Source organism: Corylus avellana, chromosome 3 (genome assembly GCF_965113065.1).
Source record: "Corylus avellana chromosome 3, dhCorAvel1.hap1.2, whole genome shotgun sequence".
NCBI classification, from domain to species: domain Eukaryota; kingdom Viridiplantae; phylum Streptophyta; class Magnoliopsida; order Fagales; family Betulaceae; genus Corylus; species Corylus avellana.
Window position 1 is genome coordinate 28971954 of NC_142492.1, and position 15857 is coordinate 28987810.

Consider the following 15857-nt stretch of genomic DNA (forward strand, 5'->3'; position numbering starts at 1 on the left):
GTGGAAAAGGAATATAAGTGCTTTCAAAACATCTAAGAGATAATTAAACATTGAACATGAGGTTAGATGATTTATTTAATTGCATTAAATAAATTAGTGAATTATAATTGAAAATTTCAACTCATTTAATCAAGGAGAAAATCCACATACCTCCCTCAAACCCCACTTGATAATGTCCCCTCAAACTTTCAATTGCGATAATCTCCCCCCTTGATTTTGTAAAAGTTGAATTTGACGTTGATTCAGTTTGGGGTTTTCAGGCATAAGTAATTTTTCTAGTTTTGAAAGCAAAAAAAGGTAAAAAACTTATTTGGTTGTTGTGTAGAAAATGAATATGAACGCTTTCAAAACATCGAAGAGATAATTAAACATTGAACATGAGTTGAGAGGATTTATTTGATTGCATTAAATAAATTAGTGAATTATAATTGAAAATTTCAACTCATTTAATTAAGGAGAAAGTTCACATACCTCCCTCAAACCCCACTTGACAGTGACCCCCTCAAACTTTCAATTGACACTCTCAATTTTTAATTTTTTTTTTAAATTGTTTTTTAATTTTTATTATTTTTTAGAATTTATAGGGATATTTTTGTCTTGTTGAAAAATATATAGGAATATTTTTATCTTTTTGCTAACCTTAGTGCACGTTGACAATGTTTTAGTAGTTAGGGAAGACATTGTCACAATTGAAAATTTAGGAGAGACATTGTCAATTGAGTGATAGTTTAAATGGATATATGCACTTTACCTTTTAATTAAATAAATCGAATTAAAATTTACCCACATAGTCTATAAGTCTTAACATTACTTCAACTCAACATTTTAGGACAAAATTCGTAAACTTAACATAAAATTAGTCAATTATGATTGAAATATTTAACACGTCTAATTAAATGAATCATATTAAAATTAGGGTTAAATACCAAATACCCCATTGGGGTTTGGTAACTTTATTTTTACCTCCTTGGGATTTCATTTTTATCACTGGACCCCCTTAGGGTTTTGATAAAGGACCAAATTAGTCCATCCGTTAGTTGACCGTTAGGACTGACACGTGGACCAATCAGATATTGACACGTGACACATATTTAATTTTTAATTTTTTTTTAAATAAAAAAAAATGTATATATTTTTTTAAAAAAACATATTTTTTTAATTTAAAAAAAATTAAATAAATGAAATATGTGCCACATATCAATATCTGATTGGTCCACGTGTCAGTCCTAACAGTCAACTAGCGGATAGACTAACTTGGTCTTTTATCAAAACCCCAGGAGAGTCCTGTAATAAAAATGAAACCCCAGAGAGATAAAAATAAAATTACCAAACCCAAGGGTGGTATTTGGTATTTAACCCTTAAAATTAATTTATATGATCTTACACTCATGCCCAACCCAAGAACTTGAATTATCACCTCTAATCCCAAACTCTGAAAGCAGTAAAAATGAATGTATCTATGTTCTTGCTCTTTAGAACTAGCCGAAAAGATCTCATGCACAATACTGTCTTTAAAGGCTCCTATGTTGCACATTCATTTTCTCAAAAACTCTCAGTTCTCCTCAAAACAAAGAAAGAGAATCAATAGAAAGTGTTATAAACAAACACGTTTATAGCTTTAGGAAAAACATTTCACTCTATAACAACTGGTGACCCAAACCATCCCTCAGAGTCGAAACCGGCAGAGGTTTGAAAAGATGAACTACAGGGTGAAAAATATTTTACACTTGACAAAAATAAAAATGATGAAATGAAGGCTTATATAACATTGAAGGCCCTACAAAATTGGAAAGGGAAGAGAAAAAATGTGAATATTGTACTAGTAAAACTATAAACTTCAGAAAACAATATAGGAGTTTATCCAGCACTTCCACTATAATTTATTATATCTCACTCTAAAATTCAGAAAAACACAAAACAAAGCATCAAAATAGAACGGATCACCAAAAATTCTTGTCAATGGACTAGGCAAAAACAACTGTTAGAGAGCTTAATATGATTTAAACTAAAAGCATCACCCCACAGCTGAGGTCTATGAAGTGGATACAATTCTTAGGAAAAATATAATAAACGCCATAAATGTGCACATGCTAATAAAAGCTCACTACAAAACATAATCCAACAGACATTATGAATTTCAATCTCATTCATCTTCCTGGCTACGCAACCTGGCAAGCTTGTTGGTCACAACAACATCAAGTTGGGCGGCTCTCTCCACAATCTCTTTCCTCTTCCTTGTGGACACATTGTGTGCAATCTCAGCACAGTATGTCCTGAAAAGGCAAGAAAACACAAAAAATAGGAACATAAGCATATATATACAGCCACATGGACAATGAACAAGTTATAGTAAGGGCTGCCTCCACTTCACCTGTTGTGCATCATCAGCAGCTCAAGCTCCTTGGCGTTGTGCACGACAAATTTCTTGAAACCATTAGGAAGATAATGGCGGGTCTTCTTGTCTGAACCATAACCAATGTTGGGCATCAATGTGCATCCCTTGAACTTTCTTCTTACACGAGAATCGATACCCTTTGGCCTACGCCAGTTTGTCTGCCATAGTTGCATTCAATCAAAATCAACAATACAAAGAAGTTTCAAACCAAATTATTAATGCAGTGTAGTTTCATCTAATATTTAAGGAAAAATGTAAACAGGGATTTAGTAACAGTGAGCCATTGAGATATTAAGCTCACTGTGTCGCAAGGCCTGTAAGAGGTTTTATCTATGCCCTTAAAACGAAACGGCCAGCTACAAGAACAAGTCTGGACATTAGATACCACGGGCAAAAATGACTATCTTCTTACAAGACAAAAACAAACACTAGAACATAAACCAAGAAACACAATAAAACAAAAAAAATCTAAAATTGGGAATTTACAACTGCAACCTCAGCTGAAAGATGGTGATATTTTAGATGATAATCATAGAAAACTCAGAAATGATAAACAGGTTGCATCGTTGATTACAAAAAAAGATCCCCAAAGCAGGAATTGAAATCTATAGAAGATAATTAACATAAAAGTACATAATAAAAAACTACCAAATACTTAATTCGAGAAATACAAGCATGCAATTTTGCAGCAGAGATCAGATGGTAGTGCATGTTTGATTCATCACAAAACTGCAGTAATGATGGTTAGAGATCATCATGTCTCGTTGCATATATCATTAAGATCTTTACTCTTAATGGAAAAAAAAAAAGTAAGGGGGAAAACTAAATGAAATCAGATAAAAAAGGTTGATCACCATTTCGCACACATGGGCACAAGAAAAAGCGAACAGTCTAGATGGTGTGGCATTAATAGAAAGAAAAACCAAAGGAATAACAATTTAACTCTCAGTCATACCAGAGACATAGTAAAAACAAGAGAGAAAAAAAAATTGAATGAAAAGGTTAATGAAAGTCTGGAATCAGATAACCTGTCAATCACCATCTTGCAACATGAGATGCAAGTATGACTGGGGCGACAAAAACCATCATCATTTTCACCAGAAAAACACAGTTAAAACACAAACTGAGAAACACACGAAATAAGAGCAAAAGAAACGAAATACCCATATCCATAGACATATAAATACAATATAAATTTATTGTGATCCGTACATAGAAATTTATACATTTATGGTGGCAATGTAGACAAATGTCAGCTAACCCACATCTCTTTCCGGTTGGCTTTTGTGTTTGAGTTAATGCAAGCTTGAATAGCTAGTTACTATGAATAAGCTATATTCACATATGTGCTCGTAAGAAAGGAACTTGTTATTATTTGTTTAATTTAGAACATTTCAGAGCTTGAACACACTCAGAAGAGAGCTAATATTAATGTAGGAAGATACAAAACTCTAGTTGGTAGAATATTATGAAAATCAGGTGCATTACAACTGCTGTGATTCAGGTCTGTGTTCAGCACTAGCAGTTGATCTTTGGGGTGATTTGAAGGAAAGATATTGGATAAACTTATAGACTTATTTATATTGAAAACCCACAAATCATAAATTTTAGAAATGACCCAATAGTTTTATGGTAATATAAACCACATATAATACAAATAGAGAGACAAGAAAATTAAAAATATGATCCGGGTATACCTTGACGGAGATCTTGCGGTCGCTCTGGGGGCGTTTGAACTTCTTGACCCGCTTCTTCACGATCTTCTTCGTCAACAACGGCACCGCCATCTGAAAAGATTTTCACACAAAAAAAAAGAGAGCAAATTTTGTTAGCTCAGAAGTAGAGAAATCGAAACAAAATCAAATCTCAGAGAGAAAGAGAGGAGTCATGACCTCTGTGTGAATCTGGTGATGGAAGAGAGTAGCACTTTCGGCGAGAAGATGAAACGGCGATTGTGTTGATTAGGGTTATTAGTAGTGAACCAGCAACTTTTCCACACACTGAAATCAACTGCATCAAAGACATCACTCAGCCCAGCCCATAAGGCCCATCACATCCCAGCCACCTGAACCCGTCCCCTTCTACCCTCAAAGCCCAAATCCCAGACAGCCATCAACGCCTACCCAAACATGAACATCACTTAAGCAAGTCTCCCCAAGGATACTCTTCCCATTGCTTAAATCGATTTGTTTTAATGTAAAATATTTTTTTCATCGAGATTATTTTTTTAGGAAAAATGTTTGGCTCATACAAAAAATCAGAGTTGGCGATCTTCTACGGCGACTAAAATCATTTTATCTTGTCAACCGAAAACATTTTCGATTTGACCACAATTTTTGGTCATATCAAACACCAAAAAATAAAAAATAAAAAATTTCAAAATCTTTTTTTTTTTTTTTTTGGACATGTTCACACAAGAGGAGGAGGGAAATTCGAACTAGTGACTTTTGTTTCATTAAGTGTAGTCCCAGCCGATTGAGCTATCTCTTGGGGACCAAAAACATTTTACATCGAAACAAACAGAACATTAGTTTAATGATATTTGTTGAGAAGGAATTCCCTAGTGTTTACCAAGTCATCTCATTAAAATTCTTAAAAATACCTATGGTCCTATGGATCTGCCAACCAACATATCAGTATATAAAAGCACTAAAAAATGCACATTTGAAAAATTTACTGATTCAAATTTCAAACGCCATTTCCATATACACATATAGTCAACAAAGGGAAACATCAATTTCTCAACCTTGTTCCTACCATAAGGAATGGGTAAATTCACATAATACCAGTTCTTATTCTATGGGCGTTGATAATAGTTCCACCCATTTGTTCGATTAAGACACCCGAACAGATGATGACCATAACAGGAAGAGTGCCATTTTTTCTAGATATTCAAATGATAATAACTCTTAGGCGAATAGAAAAAAGAAAAAAAATGATAAGTCTTAGGCCACACCAGAAAATTAAAAATCTCAAGAAATAAGCACATAGACTTTACTTAATTACACTTGGATGAAAAATTAAAAGTTTTTTGTTTGCAAAATTATGCAGAATTACTGAACTGTTAAAAAAAAATTTACAAAGCAAACTGATTTACTCTATTAGAGTACTATTTTCAGCCTCACCAAAACTTTTTTTTTTTTTTATTATTTTGGTTAGACAATTTGGTGAAAGTGGCTAAAATCTTCCATTTTTAGCCTTACTATTTTAACCCAAAATAAATGATGAGTGAACAGTACTATTCACTCACCAATTGAATAAAAAAATAGTTTTTCTCTCCCCCTTTCTCTTTTATGTTTCTCCCTCATTCTTTAATAGTTAAAGAAAGAATAAACAAATCTTTGAAAAAATAATATTTAATTAGAATAGTGAAAGTTGATTGTTAAAATAGTGAGACGGGTGTGAGTGCTTTAAAAAAATGAGTAGTTAAAATAGAAAAGAAAAAAAAAAAATTACTTTTAGTTATTTTCGTGAGTAAAATTTGGTGAGACAGCTAATAATCCTCTAAGAGATATCCATGCACACAATTCAATAAATATCCATTTAAAATTTCCGTAGGGAATGTTAAATCACCTTGTTGATGACAGTTTTCCGAGATAGTGACTCAGAAATGAAACACGTAGGATAAGAGCTTGCAGGAGTGTGCCAGCAGGGGATAGCTCTAATGCCTAAGTCAGTTAAAATCAAGGACAAAATTTTCTTCCAAACTGGGTTAGAGGAATTTCCTTCAATTTAATCTATAAAAGTGACACGTGTCCCTTTTTTTAATAACATGTGAGATGTACATGAGTTTTTATTAAAATTTATTCCAACTTTGTTCATACTATTAAAAAAACATGTGCATTTCACAAGTTCAAGGGACACGTGTTACTTTTATAGACTAGGTTGAAGTAAATTCCTCCAACTTGGGTTAGAGGAAAACTTTGTCCGTTGATCATTTGAGACTAAGAGAGAAAAACAACTTGAGTGTTATTAACCAAATACTTAGTTAGAGTTTCCCTTTTATAGGAATCAAGCAGCAGTTAGTGTACCCCTATTCTCGGCCCTATGTTCCCAAGAATCCACTGTGTGTAATGCTAGAAAAGTGAATCATGGGATCGTGGGCTAACTCTTGATCATGGGATTGTGGAGTTGGTTGATGGCTCGGCCACGTTTGTACAGAACGTGGCTCCTGATTTATTCTCGGGCATGTCCACACGTGGCTCAGTTGACCACGTTCTCTAGTGAACATGGCTTCCCTTACTGTAATCTTGTTTTCCCGTTTTACCTTTGGTGGGCTGGCTTAATGTTAGCCATGTACTTCACTGGTGTGCTTGTATGATGAAGATAGTCTTGGAGGCCCATTTGGTATTTGGTGGCTGATCCATTACCTAACACACCTCGTCACTTTAATACTCTTCATCACTTGTGAGTTCAAACTCCCTTTTAAGAGGTAAGGCCCAATATGTGAAATATTTAATTTAAATATGAGTAAATTAACGGAATCAGGGTTCGAACTCATGACATCTGGCTCTGATATCATGTTTAATCACTACTTGTCTCAAAAGCTTAAGCTGATAAGAAGAGATAAATTTAATTAAATAATACTTTAACAAGAAATTTTTACCCTTCATAAAAAATGTAAGCAATTTGGTCTTCCTCATAATGCTCTAAATCGTCTTCTTAATTTCACCTTTCAATTATTTCACATTCTTCTAAGTTCTAAGCATTTGGCAAAAGACCAAAAAAAAATATATATATATGGTTAAATACTAAAAACCCCCTAGGGTTTAGACGCTTTATTTTTTTCCTCATAAGTTTTGATTTGTATCACATGAGGTATCTTTGGTTTTGATAAAGACCAAATTAGTCATTCCATTCATTGACTGTTAGTTTACTTAACGGAAGTCCACGTCACTGACACGTTGATCAATTAAAATTCGACGCCTGGCATAAGTGGCCACGTCATTAGTGATGACGTGGCCACCTAATTAGATTTTTTTTTTTAAAAAAAAAAAATTTCAAAAAAAAAAAAAAATTTCAAAAAAAAAAAAAAAATTGGAAGCCACCCCCTTGTCCATTTGAGGGTGGTTTCGGCCACCCCGTTGGGTACCAAGGGGGTGGCTCAGGCACCCCCAGTGGGTATTGGGGTGGCTCGGCCACCTCCATGGCCAACGGCCATCCCCCAAATGGCCAAGGGGTGGCCCAATTTTTTTTATTTTATTTTATTTTTTGAAAAAATATAGATTTTTTTTTTAAAAATAAAGAATTTAATTAGATGGCCACGTCATCACTGATGACGTGGCCCTTTATGCCAGGTGTCGAATTTTAATTAGTCTATGTGTCAGTGACGTGGACTTTCGTTAAGTTAACTAACGGTCAATGAATGGAATGACCAATTTAGTCTTTATCAAAACTATAGGTACCTCATGTGATACAAATCAAAACCTAAGAGGGGAAAATAAAGAATCCAAACCCTATGGGGTTTTTAGTATTTAACCAAAACAAAAAACAAAAAAAACCATGCGGTTGGTAAAATTCGCTAAAACTCATAGTAGTTATCATACCCATCAGCTCGCTCAACCAGATCTCTATATATCCTTTCCACATTATTTTGACAAAAAGCATCAGACTAATTATTCATCAGATAAAATCATTGTAGTTATAAGTGAAATGCGGTTAGTAAAATTCGGTAACTGCCTAAGTGATTAATCGGCAGGTAGCGGTTAATAACCTTAATAACCGCTAACTGCTTTTTAAAATTAAAAAAATTTAAAAACAGTTAAAAAAAAAAACCCCAAAATGATATCGTTTCTATAGTAATACGATAATATCATACAACATACGACATCGTTTATAATTTTTCTATATATATTTAAACACAAAACAACATCATTATGCATTAGGCGGTTAGCGATTTTTTCTAACCGCCTTCAAAAGCGATTAGACCCTAGTGCGGTTAGCAGACGATTAATAATTGTCCGCCTTTTCACACCTAAATTTGTAGTAAGGGACCGCCTTCAAAAGCGATTAACATGCGATTAATAACCGTCTGTCTTTTCACCCATAAACTTGTAGTCAAAGACCGCCTTCAAAAGCGATTAACAGGCGATTAATAATTATTCGCCTTTTCACTCCTAAATTTGTAGTCATGGGACCACCTTTAAAAGTGATTAGCTATTAGTGCGGTTACCAAGCGATTAATAACCATTCGTCTTTTCACCCCTAAATTTGTAGTTAGAGGACCACTTTCAAAAGCAATTAGCCGTTAGTGCGGTTAACAGGTGACTAATAACCGTTCCCCTTTTCGCCCCTAAATTTGTAGTCATGGGCAAAACTATGTAAGACATTTTACAATTACTCTTAAATTTTATGTTTTTTTTTTTTTTTTTTTTCAATTATGTCCCCTATCTATAGGGTAGGATATCCTTAATGAAGGTCATAAAGCACTTATTCCACAAAATTTAAGTGATAGAAAGTCTAATATATTAATGGACTCTTTCCTTTTATTTTAGTCAACTTTCCTTTCATAAGAATAATTGACACAAAAAGTTGAAAACATTGAAATTAATAGAGACTTTTAACCTTTACTAATCTTCCATTGTTTCTCACGAAAAGTGCCCTAAATTCTAATCCCATAACGTGAAGGAAGATTCTTTTAAGAGTGTTTTTTTCTTTCCAACATCCACAACATATAAAAATGTTGATAAAGCTCAAAAAATAAAAATGAATTTCTGTTAGCAAATTTTCAAGAAAATACAGAAATATTTCTTTCCAACATCCACAACATATTTTTAAGAAAATACCGAAACATGAATAAGGATTTGCAGCAAACAATCATTATTGGCTTTACTCCAGCTATAGCAGGAAAGAGGTTAGCACATCTCATTTATATTCCACCTTGAATTATATCCTAAAATGTGGAACAGATAAATATCTAAAGAACTTTTATTGAACTTTCTAGTAAGGTATCACACTGGAATTTCTGGAGCAAGTGGGCTATAATATGTTGTAAATATATAGGATTATGGTTTAATGGCCTAAGAAAATTTTTAAAGTGGTTAATTAGGTACACATTAAAGCATGAATTCGAATCTTACAATGAAAATTTTCATGCCTGCTAAATATAAACCACATCGATTCTCATTGATGCTCTGCTGTAGTTAGTATAAACTACATCGATTCTCATTGATGCCCTGCTGTAGTTAGTATAAACCACATTGATTCTTATTGATGCCCTGATGTGGTTAGGCTAGACTATAGCTTACTCGAATTTGAGAAAGTGCTTGCGATTCACACTATTTAAGTCGCTCGTGTGTGACTTTCAACAAGTAGGTGTCACTATGGTAAAATAGTCATAATTGGTCTCACTCACCTACTTTTCGCTAAGAGAAAATAAAAAAAATAAGTAACGATAATTTTCTCAAAAAAGTTGCCGTAAAAAATGAAGGTGGGAATAAGGTCAAAAGAAGTTATAAATGAAGATATAGTCAAACAACTTTAGGAAAAAAGCAAACAAAGTTAGGAGCATCAAAAATTTCAACCCATGAGCTTCGCATACAAAGTTAGGAGCATCAAAAATTTCAACCCATGAGCTTCATATCTTCTCATAAAATAATTAATGTAAACTGTGGTCGCCCATTATAAACAAGTGGTAAAAGTATGCTGTAATAATAAATCTAGCATTTAACTTTCTCGGTCAAAGTATGCCACCATCATCATCACATTTGACACATAATAACACAATATATTTTGACCAAGACTAGTTAAGATGAGCTAGGGCAGAATCATAAAATCATAACTCTTTCACTTATTTTCTTTTCCAAATATCAAAATTTGCTTATCTAATAGGCATTTACACTAAAAAGCTCTTCCAAAAATAGGGTTGGATCTCTTGATGTGGCTTTTGAATACTTGATTCCAACTTTCAACAGAGACATGAAGCTCATCCTTTTGAGTAAAACCTAACAATCATGTCCAGTACATATCTAGGATAAGAAAACAAAATATGAAATTCTGAATATAACAACTAGTCAACTAAGGATGCGTTTGAGATTACGATTTCATAGACAAAAAAGTGCAAAAATGAATTGTTTGGGATTGTGTTTATAAAAAATTACGATTTGAAAACGCAGAAAATCTGTTTTTTCAAATCGTAGGTAAATAGGTGTTTTTTTTAAGATTAAATCACGATTTTGCCAAACACTTAACTGTGTTTTTAAAAATCACATTTTAAAATCGCACATTTTAAAATTACAATCTCAAATGCACCATAAGTCATCCGGTCTGAAGAAGGTCATAAGAAAATGGAAATTAAATAGAAAAGTGAAATAAAGAGAACAATGAAACAAAGATTTACAAATGATTCAGAGTTAGACGCTTAGGTCCAACATTAAGGAAGAGCCCCGAGCTACATTGTCCTCTAAATCTTGATGATGTTTTTACAATACAAAATACTCGTGTATAGAAGAATTAGGACATATGAAAATAAAGATAAGTTCGGCACTTCAAACTTGATTACAATTAATCCTAAAAAGTAATTATCTTATAAAGAATATATACCTATTATGAAACCATATCATATATTCTTGAAAAAAAAGTACACATATTCCCCTACTTTGGTGATAAGCAGCATTTCACTCATTACTGGTCAGCTTTTACAGGCCAAGGGTGATGTAGAACATGCATATGCTGCTTTTAAGATCTACTTTTTTTTTCTTTTTCTTTTTTATTTTTCCTTTTTAACTTGGAATTATAAATGTGATTTATATTTTGCTCGACAAACCTCATCTTTATAGCTTGTGATTGGTAGTTCAATTTTCTTTTCACCATTTTAGTCTGTCTAGGAATCTATTTTCTTTTGAATAATCATTTAAAAAGACATCAACTACAGGCATAACGTGTAGCTAACCTAGTTTGTTGGACTTGAGGCATACGTCAAACGGTCGTATTTGTCCCAAGGTTCATTTTAAAACTGACATTTTTTTAAAAAAAAAAGTTAATCTTATTTTTTCATATTAACATTTTTTTTTTTACTTTATATCACATTAATTTCTTCCTCGTGTGTGCATGGGACCAAAAACCGGCTAGAGTTGATTTAATTTGCACGTGATGGGCACAATGTAACACTTAAAAACATATGCAATACTTTATTTAAAGAAGGATTCATGATTAATATCTTTGAAGAAGTTAGAGAAAGTGATGTTGAGAGTGACAATCGGAAAGTAGAAAGTTTAGTATAGAATTTGTAGCTAAAATCACCTGATCAGCTTATAACTTCACCTGAGAAGTTACAACTTTTTTTTTTTTGTTTGTGTTTGTAGAGATGCTGGTTTGGGTTTGTGATTTTTTTTTCTATTCTATTATACTGAATTCAAAATTGTGAATATCGAGAAGAAAAAATAGTTGAGATTATGCTTAGGTTATTTGAAGAATATAAAATTTTGAGTAAAGTTAAAAAATTTTGAGTTGAGTTAAGTGTTAGTAATGTCAAATCAACTAAAAAAGGGAAAAAAGTTGAGAATAATTGGGAATTGTCTTCCCAAACAATTCTTTTTTTAAGTGTTTTTTTTTTTGGGGGGGGGGGGGGGTGTTAGACCAATCTCGTGTTTTCATTTTAATTGCGCTTGAGATGATATTGTTAAAATATTGATTAAATAATTAAATTTGTCTTTTTATTATTTTGAAATTAGCGGCAATTTTAACAAGATTTCAGATCTAACAGTCATGAGTTCGAATTCTAACTTTACAATTTACTTTTAATTTCATCTAAATATTTCACGTGTTGGGCTTTACTTGTTGAGCCCACACGTGAGGGAAATTGACAAATTGTTATAATATTAAATAAATAATTAAATTCACAATTTCTCATCAGCGTAAGCATTTCAGTTAAATATTCCAATGCGTGTTGGGCCTTACTTATTAAAGGAGAGTTTGAACTCACACGTGAGAAAAAAATGTTAAAGTAGTGATTAAATAATTAAGTTTATTATTTCTTATTAATTTAAACTTTTGAAATAAATAATAATTTAACATGTATCAACCATACCTAACTAAGCACAAAGCTCTTGACCTTAGAATTGAAACTCAAAAATAATTGGCCTACTAATTTAGCGGATTAGGATCATCTACAATTTTAAAGAAATAGTATATTTTTAAATTATACAATTTTGATTGTTTTTAAGCATCGAAACACTTGAAAAATGCCACACAGTAAAAATGTGATACATTTCAGTTGAGAATTGAGTATATTTTCATTAGATTCTTTTTTTCTACGTTGTAAGAAAGCTTTGACTCAAAAATTGTCTCTACTAAAGTGAAAATGAGCCTTTTTGGAATGATTTTTTTTTTTTTTGTTACCTCGATAACATGCCACATTTTTAATATGTAGTATTTTTCAAGCGTTTCGATACTTAAAAACAATCTAAATTATGTAATTTGAGAATCTACAATTTTAAAGAAATTGTAGGGATTCTGATCCTAATTTAGCATACTAAAGGAAATGGTTAATTACATTTTAGTACTTAGGTTTTCACGTTTTGATTTTTTTTTCACCTAGTTTTCAATTTATATCACAAATGGTACCTAACTTATGGATAAATACCAGATTAGTACCTCCGTCACAATTCTGTCAACCAGACTAACAGAATACAATGGGAGTGGTTTTGGCCACTCCTACGGCAGGTCTGGGGTGGTTCATGACCTCTGGGGGGGTGACTTGACCACCCCCAAGGCATTTGGGGGTGGTTTCAGCCACCTCTTTTTGGCCATTGGCGGTAGCCGAACCATCTGAAGGGACTTCAGAGTGGTTCAACCACCACAGATGGGCCGCAGAGGTTAGCTGACACCACCCACATGGCAGTCCGTTAGTTTGACTGACTGAATGGTAACAAATGTACTAAATTGATATTTACCTATAAGTCATGTACTATCTATAATGTCCCCAAGGGATAGCTCAATTGGCTGGAGACCATGCCTTATGAAGCGAAGGTCACTAGTTCAAATTCCCTCTCCCCCCTCTTATGTGGACATGTAAAAAAAATAAAATAAAATGTTTGAAACTTAAGTGAAAAAAAAAATAAAAACATGAAAATTTAGATACTAGAAAAATAATTAACCCTTAAAAAAATAAACTCAAGTAGGGCAACTAAAAAAACGTGCATGACCGACATGGAAATCTAGCATTATGAAGATATGTTCTGGGTCCCGCAAAGAAATTTGTGACCATATGAAGCCCAACCGCCAAGGAGGGCACATGGAGTTTGTTTGGGAAAAAATTATTAAGGGAGGCTAGTAGGGTATACTATGAATTAATTTCTTATTCAAATTCTTTACAAATTGGATAGTAATTAGAAGAGTTTATAAGAGATTAAAGTGTTTAAATAAATTTTGAATCGTTGAACTATTTAATCAAGTAAATAAATTTTATATAAGTTTTTTCATATATACAGTTGAAAGGTCTTAGGGCATTAGCATTAGATTCTTTTAACTTTTTTTTTTTTTTTTTCTTTTCAAAACGGGATAATTCCCAAAATCTTTTTTTTTTTTTTTTTTGGTCATCCCTAAACTAAGAAAAAGCTTGGGTGCTAGCTAATATTTAGGAATTTTGTTTGGGCGGCTTTTAAAACCACATTTGAATTAAAATTTAATAAAAATTATTTTCAAATTTAATTGTAGTTTTAAAAGCCACCTAAAGAAGTTGAAAAATAGATATAAAAAAGTGTAGTCGGTATAACATTACTCATTTAGGAAAACGTTTTAACTTTCTTTATCTTTGTTTTATTAAAAGAAATATATATTTTTTCTCTCTCTTTTTTAACATTGATTTGAAAGAATATTAATATTTAACGATATAAGAAAATGATAAGGAAAGTTATTGTTAAGTGTATTGAGATAAGAAAACAAATATATTAGTTTTTTAAATTAAAAAAAAATACATATATATTTAAGAAAAAGTGTTGCTCTTAATTGAAAGAATCGAAGAAATTAAGTACATAGAGAAATGGGACGTCGATCGAAGATTCAAGGAATTGCTTGAGAGCGTTGCAACTAAACCCAAGTGGTTGTAGAGGGTGTGTTTGCCAAAGGACTTGAAAAATGGAGTGAACTGGAACTGGAATAAATTTGATTGATGTGAAAAAAAAAAAAAAAAAAAAAAAAAAGAAGAATGTTTTGTATGAAAAAGTGAACAAAAATTTGTTTATAGTGAATTTTTTATTTGAATAGAAATAAAAAAGTGATTAATGTGATGTAAAAAGTAAGAAAGTTTGGGTTAATTTTGAGAAAAATAGTAGTTTTTTTTTTTTTTTTTTTTTTTTTTCAAGTCCTTTGCCAAACACACCATCCCTAACGATTTCCTCAACCTCCTCATCTCCGGTGAACTTTTATTCTCTCAAGCTTTCTAACTTTTATGTTTGAATTGAAACTCGAGAGGGTTGGTTTCCACTCTCAAGCTTTCAAACTTTTATGTTTGAATTGAAACTCGAGAGGGTTGGTTTCCATTGCTCCGTTTATAAATGTGGTCCAACAATTCTTTCTTCTTTATGGACCCATTTGGTTTACAGAATAGACCCCCGAAATAGAAATTATTATTCTGTTTGATAAACATTTATTTATAAGAATAGTTATTCCCGTAGGAATCACTAATTCCTTATACACATAAATAACTATTCCTCTAAAAAAGAGAATAATAACTATTCATGAAATAATAGACAATTTTTTTTTTCTTCTAAAAAACCAATTTTTTTCAAAAGTTTCTTTTAATCCTTAAATTTTTTTTATTAAAAAAAAAAAAATTAGGAGGGTGGCCACGGCCTCCCCGGTTGCCATCGGCGTTGGCCAAGCAACCCCCAAATCTATCGGAGGTGGTCGCACCACCCTTGGGGCACCTCGGGGGTCCAAGAAAAAAAAACTTGAGAAATAATATATATATATATATATGACTCGTTTGGTTCGCGGATTGAGTATTCTATTAGGAAAATGAATAGCTATTACTAGGAATAGACGAAAGTTGAATGAAATAATTATTCATATTCTTTAGTTTGGTGATAATATATGTATTCTAATTGGAGTTGAACCAAAATTATCCAAAACCCCATCCTTTTTTTTAAAAAAAAAAAAGAAAAAAAAAAAGGAAAACCAAGAATTGCAAGGGGTGGCCGGTCACCCGCTGCAGGATGGCTAATCAAAACTCACTTTGTTTAGTTTAGTTAATGAGTTATAAAAGATACCATACATCCAATTATTTATTTTTTGGGATAAATGCAAAATTAGTCAATGTAGTTGACCTAAATTACAAATCACTTCTTGTAGTATAACAAATAATATATAGGTCCCTGTAGTTAACCTAAATTACAAATTACTACCTGTGGTATAAAAAATAATTTATAGGTCATCAGTGTAAGTCAAAATAATAATTTATTTCTTACAATCAATTTTTCGTTAAGTAACTTAACAAAATCCGTTACTTTGACACGTCATATTG

At 32.3% G+C, this 15857-nt stretch overlaps 1 protein-coding gene and 3 non-coding genes across 4 annotated transcripts; all 4 read right to left on the reverse strand.

Moving 5' to 3' along the window:
* Window positions 1-1909: 1909 nt before the first annotated feature.
* LOC132175534 (large ribosomal subunit protein eL32z) lies at window positions 1910-4397 on the reverse strand. Its single transcript, XM_088514587.1, has 4 exons — window positions 4288-4397; window positions 4093-4182; window positions 2372-2553; window positions 1910-2273 (listed from the first exon to the last, which is right to left on the reverse strand). Exons 2-4 carry the CDS (start codon window positions 4180-4182, stop codon window positions 2144-2146), a joined length of 402 nt encoding a protein of 133 aa, XP_088370713.1. The 5' UTR covers window positions 4288-4397; the 3' UTR covers window positions 1910-2143.
* On the reverse strand, window positions 2885-2970 carry LOC148587064 (small nucleolar RNA Z196/R39/R59 family). Its single transcript, XR_015911815.1, has one exon. It is a non-coding gene; the product is annotated as a small nucleolar RNA Z196/R39/R59 family (small nucleolar RNA).
* On the reverse strand, window positions 3085-3160 carry LOC148587065 (small nucleolar RNA Z195/SNORD33/SNORD32 family). Its single transcript, XR_015911814.1, has one exon. It is a non-coding gene; the product is annotated as a small nucleolar RNA Z195/SNORD33/SNORD32 family (small nucleolar RNA).
* Window positions 3412-3491, reverse strand: LOC132176809 (small nucleolar RNA U31b). The gene has a single exon (XR_009439669.1). It is a non-coding gene; the product is annotated as a small nucleolar RNA U31b (small nucleolar RNA).
* Window positions 4398-15857: the final 11460 nt, after the last annotated feature.

Coding starts and splice junctions, on each gene's coding strand:
- LOC132175534 (XM_088514587.1), bottom strand. CDS start 4,182: ATGGCGGTGCCGTTGTTGACGAAGAAGATCGTGAAGAAGCGGGTCAAG. Junction 2,554..4,092: donor ACCGCAAGATCTCCGTCAAG/GTATACCCGGAT, acceptor CAACTATGGCAG/ACAAACTGGCGTAGGCCAAA. Junction 2,274..2,371: donor CTGCTGATGATGCACAACAG/GTGAAGTGGAGG, acceptor TTGCCTTTTCAG/GACATACTGTGCTGAGATTG.